The 7390-nt window shown below is 27.9% G+C and overlaps 1 protein-coding gene across 1 annotated transcript; it reads right to left on the minus strand.

The window, feature by feature from the left end:
* Positions 1-5799: 5799 nt before the first annotated feature.
* On the minus strand, positions 5800-6578 carry LOC125877571 (uncharacterized). Its single transcript, XM_049558827.1, has 3 exons — positions 6553-6578; positions 6295-6494; positions 5800-6059 (listed from the first exon to the last, which is right to left on the minus strand). Exons 1-3 carry the CDS (start codon positions 6576-6578, stop codon positions 5800-5802), a joined length of 486 nt encoding a protein of 161 aa, XP_049414784.1.
* Between the last annotated feature and the right edge of the window lie 812 nt (positions 6579-7390).

The following is a 7390-nucleotide window of genomic DNA, read 5'->3' on the forward strand; positions in this document are numbered from 1 at the left end:
GGAACTCAACTACATAATTGAAATTGAGAATCAAATATGCCATGAATTAATCACACTTGTCTAATTTAACGTATTATACTACGATTAAAACATAGCCTATAAACCGTATGGACAACTTAGGCTAGAACACCAAAGACAAAACTAACACTATACCATGAGGACCGAGGAGAGGCCAACTATGCAGACAATCGTACAAATTATTGTCACACCTTGCCCCAGCGATTCAAACTCCATATCATTTTCATATTCTTAATTTGTATTAGTGGTGTTAAAAACATGATTTTAAGTATGGATGTGTTTCCTTATGTTTTATTTTGAATGGTGAATATGGAAAGACAATTAAAAATGAGAGAGCATGGCCTGCTCCTTGAGTCTATGAAAAACAACTTCCACAGTGAAGTTGTTGCACTTGTTAGATATCCTCCAACCTTTTTTTGAATTAAAAATAGCTTACAAGCAACCATGTTGTTGTATCAACAACAACTTAGTCTGTTCACTACTAGGGTCTTTGAAGCATCAAGAGTTGATCTTAAAATGAATGTGAGATCGATATTGAAAGAAGAAACTCAACATTAATTAACATCTTCCATTGTTGTTAGGAGAAAATGGACGATTTGTATCTTCATAAGTTCTCAAACAATTCAATTAGTTGTATTAACAGTGCTACATTGCAGTCTAATGAAAAGATGGGGAGTGGAATACAATTCACTGTATCTATTGTATACAGCTCTATTTCTGGCTCTCTTCCCCTGTATTTCAGCAAATTTGTTGTATCAGACTCGAGGGAGTCCAAAATGCACTCGGACAAGGGGATTCATGCACAAAATGAGATAAAAATTAGCAATTGATCATATGATTAGACTTTGCAAAAATATTAAACAAAATTATTTGGATGGAATGACTAATACATCCAGTTTATTTACAATAAATTGACCAAATCTCATGGGCAAACCCCCACCTTTAAATAGGCATGAAATTAAATTTCCAAGCATGGATTAGACATTATATACTAAACTTCATACATAGGCCATAGCTTTAATCACAACAATTCAAATAGGCACAAAATATCTAAAATTTAATCACAGAGCTTAAACATAAGAGACAAAAAGAGTGATGTTTATAGTTTCGGTTCTTGAAGTGGCAAGTGGGAAGCGGTCAACATTGCTGGCTGGGTATGTACGTTCATTCAAATTTATATATGCTAGCTCTTAATTACTTGTTTGAACAAATTAACAGTCAGTTTCATGATAGCATTTGAAATTTCTAGCTACGGAAAATAAACAACGGGATATGGTTGATCCACATTGTCGACTGGGAAAGCTTGGATGCATTGCTTTCCGTTGCCACACAATGTGTCTCTTCCAATCCCCAGGAGAGGCCAACTATGCAGACAATCGTACAAATTATTGTGTGCTGTGTATATTTATATTAGTGAAGCTTCTTATTATTAATTAATTTGTAAGATAACAACATATTAGTGGTGTGCTAACTTAGTTTACAACATTACACAACTATTTGATATGGAATCTATTTTCTACACTTGTGTCATTTTTTCTTTGCTAATAGAAAAAAGGGGAGTTACAGCTTGTTAATTAGAATGGTTGTTAGCCATTGTAGTGTGTTAAATACAATACAACTTTATTTTGATTGTTATTTAATTGTATCATATATCAAGTAAAGATGCCACTCGTTAAAGATGCACAGAATTAATAAGCACATGCTAGAGATGCACGGAATAAACACTTGTTAAAGATGCACAGAATGATGAACAATTGCTTTTAATATAATAGACAAGTACGTGTTAAAGAGTCGATCCTGAATAAATAAAAATGAGATAGAAGAAATAATATTTCATATTAAGTTACTTTAGGTAGATATTTTCTCCCTTTTGATAAAATCTGTGATAGAGAAGTCTAGCTATATTGTATGACCAGTTAAAATTATGTGAAAAAACTTTTTAAAGTAGATTTTGACTAAACAATGCTTGAATAGAAACACTACTATCCCTATCAATATCGAACATTTTTTTAAATATATACGAGGGCAAGTTGCCGGTCAAATCTGAACAAGATAAATATATAGTCGAGGTGAGCAAGAAGATCATACACATTCACTACAACGATCACCGCCAACGCCTCAAAGTGAGCAGCGAACCCACTCACCAGCAATATAGACACGCGTTGATGTACTCGAATCGATTTCGGGTCAGCCATTATATAACTTGGAGAAAATGGTGAATAAGAAGAAGAAAAGGGAGAAGATAGAGATATATATGAAAATAGAACATTAGAGAGAACAAATACTCTATAACAATTGAGACATACAATTGTTTATCTTTGGTCATACATAATATTTAGAACATAAGCAAGTTCTTTCTTGATCCTTTATGTGTCACTGAGGCCCAATATTCAGAGGTACATTGATCTCTAAATTTTGCAGGGAAAATTTTCCAAATGTCAATATTTTAAAATTTAATAGGATTTCTTAGCCATATTTTTAATATTTATTAAAAATATCAATATTTTAGTTTGTTATTTATCTGATTCACGTTTTTTTATTTGTTTTAATTGAAAGAATACAATAATTTGATAACAGAAAGGAGAAATTTAGGGGAGATAATATTTTAAAAAGCAACATATCATTTAAAATTCTCGTAATTTACAAATTCAATATTTTAAAAAGGAATATATCACTTAAAATTCTCATTAGTTACAAATTCAAAAATAAACCACAAAGAACTCATCCCACTTGTTCATCAAATTTCTAATATCGATTTTTAAATTTTCATTGATAATACTCAATCTCTGTTGAAGTGAATACGATTAAATTTATGTGTTTTTCTGTTTGGAAAGAAGATTTTGAAACAGGTATAATTTCGTTGCATCTATTTAAAGAGTTATCTAAGAGAATGTTTCAAAAACTAACGTGTACATAGTTGAGCTCTTGATAAACTTTGCGAGCAAATTCATCAATAAGAGTAGTATTGTATTTTATTTTTTTTAGTTTATAGTCAGTTCAATATGTATGCCAAATGAATTTGTATTTCTTAAATATAGGTGTATCATATTTCTTCCACATTCAATTTGTATATATTTTTTTTTAGAATATTGTATCATTTCTCAACAGATTGTATTATTTCCATTATGTATGCAATTTTTTTCCAGAATCTTGTATCCTTTCTTAAATCGTATTCATATGTAATGATTAAATTATATTATGATACAACTAGTAATATTTTTGTAGTACAAATAAAATAAAAATATATTTGGTAGTCATGTAATACAATTTTGATCACTGGAATGCAATTTTTAGTTTTCACTGTGAAAGTAAAATACCAATTTTAATTTGAATGGTAAAGTGAACACATAAAATACAAAAGTTGGTATACAATTATGATGAAAACATAATAAAAAAAAATACACTTGTTGTCACTGAAATACAAAGTGAGATTGAAATGCAAAATGAGCACAATAAATACTCACTTCAATTGAAATACAAAAGTGACTTTGTTATTATACCATTATGATGAATACAAAAAATAAAAAGAAATTCAAATTTGTCTTTATAAAATGCGAGAGTTAAATACAAAATGATCACAGTAAAATACTCACCTCAATATGATATTCAATTTTAATTTGAATGGTAAAGTGAGCACATAAAATACAAAAGTTGTTGATATACAATTATGATGAAAACATAATAAAAAATAAATACATACTTGTTGTCATTGAAAATTGAGATTGAAATACAAAGTGAGATTGAAATACAAAATGAGCACAATTATACTCACTTAAATTGAAATACAAATGTGACTTTGTTGGTATACCATTATGATATATGAATACAAAATAAAAAAAAATACAAACTTGCATGTATACAATGTGATATTGAAATACAAAATGAGCAAAATAAAAATACAAATTTTATTGTCATTTGTGTTGTGAGTGGTCGATGATTGTGAGGTCGGTGGCGAGAAGCACCCATCTCAACTTTTGTAAAATGCACAAAATAAGTACTTGTTAAAGATGCACGGAATGATGAACAATTGCTTTTAATATAATAGATAAGTAAAAATGCGCACGTGTTAAAGAGTCAATTCTGAATAAGTAAAAATGAAATAGAAGAAATAATATTTCATATTAAATTACTTTAGGTAGATATTTTCTCCCTTTTGATAAAATTTATGATAGAGAAGTCTAATTATATTGTATGACCAGTAAAAATAATATGAAAAAAACTTTTCAAATTACATTTTGACTAAACGGTGATTGAATAAGAAAAGTATTTAACTTGTTTCCATAAAAATAATTTAACCAACTAGATCTGAATTTCATTATAAACATACTTAAAAGAGCCTTTATTTTGGTAATTAACTAATCTCAATACTTTTCAAACTCGATTTTGACTAGACCATGCTTGAAGAAAAATATTTAATTCTAATAATTTTAAGATAAAGTAAGAGGATCTGCTTATTTTTAGAAGCGCTTTTTTAAAATAGTTTTTCAAAAAAATAAATTGTGTTTGACAAATTTATTTGAAAAATGTTTTGATAAGCAATTTGTGTTTGAATTATTTTTATAAAAAGTACTTTTGAGAGTCAAATTACGAAAAATGACAAGTATCAATGTTAATTAATTAAAATGTGCATATTCAATTTTTCAATCGATATTATACATAGATAAATATTGTTGAAAGATATTGAAAAGATGAATCTTTTTGTTATTTGTTACATATTTTTTTGGATTCAATCTTAGCAACTATCCTTTTTTATTGTTATAACACTCTAAAGTTTTAAGAAATTCAAATTAAAATAAAATAATACGTAGATTAAGAAAAGAAAATTTTGTTATTTGTTACTTTTTTGGGAGAGTCTAAATCTTTAATTATCACTTTTTCTCTTTTTTTTTTAATCCTGCAAAAATATTGTTGTTACCTTTTTTTCTAATTCTGTAAAATAATATATACAATATAAAGTATAAATAATAATATAAAAAATATATAAAAAAATTATCATATAAAAATAAAAAATAAAAAATAAATTTTTTGGATGAAAATTAACCAAACTTATGATATATGTTAATTAATTAATAAGAGATATATTGATAAATATGTATATATGTAAATGATATGCTAGTCTTTAAAAAATGTTTTCTGCTTTTGCTTCTGCTTTTTAAAAACTTTTAGCTTCTTCCCAACAAAAGAAAAACTGCTTCTGCTTCTCTTTAAAGCAGTTTTAACGATTTGTCAAACACTTAATTTTTTTTTAAAAAAAACACTTTTGACCTCCCAACAGCAATGCCAAACAAGCTCTAAATCTAGATTTCATTTTAAACATACCTAAAAGAGTCCTTATTCATGTGTTTGGTAATGTATGGGTTCACCTTTTCTATTCATTCATACGTACCAATGGAAACACTACTATCCCTATCAATATCGAACATTTTTTTAAATATATTAATATAGAAGTACTGCGTTTGAGTCTCGTTGTCTTCTGTTATAAAAAGAAAATGGATCTTAGAATGATGTTTTCTTTGATTGTATTGATTGTTTTTGTTATCGAAGGAAACTACGTAGTAGAAGGTGAAACCCGAATTGTTATTTATACATATGACATAAATGCGTGCACACAACAATGTAAAGATCTTTACGCCAACCTTAGAAGGGCTTTTTGTGAGCATACAAAGTTTGGAGATCGTTGTCCGTGCTCAAAAAAAATATACTAATAGATAACGAATATTTAATGACATTAAGAACTTTGAAGATTTAACTCATATACTTGAATTCTGAATTCACCATTGCTCAAAAATGACATGAATTTTCATAAACAAGTTGAAAATACTCTTCATAGACCTCCTCAAATAACATATTATTTTCATTATTATTGAACTCTATGCATTTTTCAGGTGGAAAAAGGAAATTATCATTGAGGAGTAATTCATCTATCACTTGAAGTTTCTCAAAAATTTCATCTTGGTTTTGATCTTCAATATTTTGAGATGAAGAAAGGATTTCACTAGTAGAGGTTGCACTACTTGTGCCATTTTGATTGCTAGAAGAACCTAAAAGAGAAAAAAAAATCACAGGCTTGAGTCATTCGATAAAATTTCATAATAAATAAATAAATCACACAAATGAGTAAATAATATTATTTTTAAAAAAAACTATATTATATTTAGCGGTTTTGATATACATCACCTAATAATTAATTTGTTTTAAATAACCGCTAATTTTTTTTATTTTTTTAAAAACGTGACACAATAGAAGGTTCCATTAGAAAATCACATATGCACTTACTAGTGAAATTGTGATTATTATCTGATACTGCTTGCACGGAATTTTGTGTATGTGGTTGCTCCTCTATCTTTGTTGCTACTTCATCTTCAATATTATGTTTTTCGACAATCTTCTCCTTCTTCTTCCTCCTTGTCTTATTTTCATCGTTATTTTTTCGATTAATTTGGGAAGAGACGTTCGGTTTTTCCTTTTTCCTTCTCCTTTTTTGTAATGACCCGGAAATTTATTTTTGAAATTTTTATAAAATCACTGTTTCACCCCTTTCGATAGTTGTCCCAAGTCATTTATGATCAGTCGGTGAAGTTGGGTTGAGAATTTTAAACTATTCGGTAACTTCGGTTATTTAATTGATGGTTATATATTTTTTAAATTTATTTAATTGATGGTTAATGGGCCAAGTCCAAATATTAAGTTAATACCCTATATCTTTTTAGACCATTCTTTTATTATAATAAAAAAAAACAAGAAATCTCCCAGAACGACATCACAGCCTCGGCATAATCAGATCGGCGGCCAAAGGTACAACATGTAAGCATTAATCGAATCTTAAATTAATGCACTAATGTATATGCATGAATGTCATATTATTATATTTTATTATTGTTATGGTTGGTTGTAAAAGAAAAAGGTATCTCTTATATATGTGATAATGCTTCTTACTTGGGGGAAAATGTTTACGGCTATTATAGGTGCAATTGGGCAATGATGAACAATCATTAGATAATGATTGGTAAAGTATATGAGAATTTAGTTGATATATAAGTTAGATCAGGTGTATAATTGTTCGGTCTTTTCTATAATTGGAATTTAATAATTTCATTTAACTTAGTTCTGTGTTAAAAATTAGCGTATAGTATTATAAATTTGATTTAAGTTTAATAGATTGGTAAATGTAATTAAATATTGAGTGTATTATATTACATGAAAATTATTAGGATTGTATTGTTTGGAGAAATTAAGACTTAATCTTAGGTTTGAAATTTGGAGAAAATTGAAAGAAGTTGACATGTTATTGGCATCAAGATTAGGAATTTGATTATAAATTTGAGTGAATTTTTGGGTCTAGGTTAGATCTATAGTAACATGTGTATTGTTA

The sequence above is a fragment of the Solanum stenotomum genome, chromosome 9, assembly GCF_019186545.1.
Source record: "Solanum stenotomum isolate F172 chromosome 9, ASM1918654v1, whole genome shotgun sequence".
NCBI classification, from domain to species: Eukaryota; Viridiplantae; Streptophyta; class Magnoliopsida; order Solanales; family Solanaceae; genus Solanum; species Solanum stenotomum.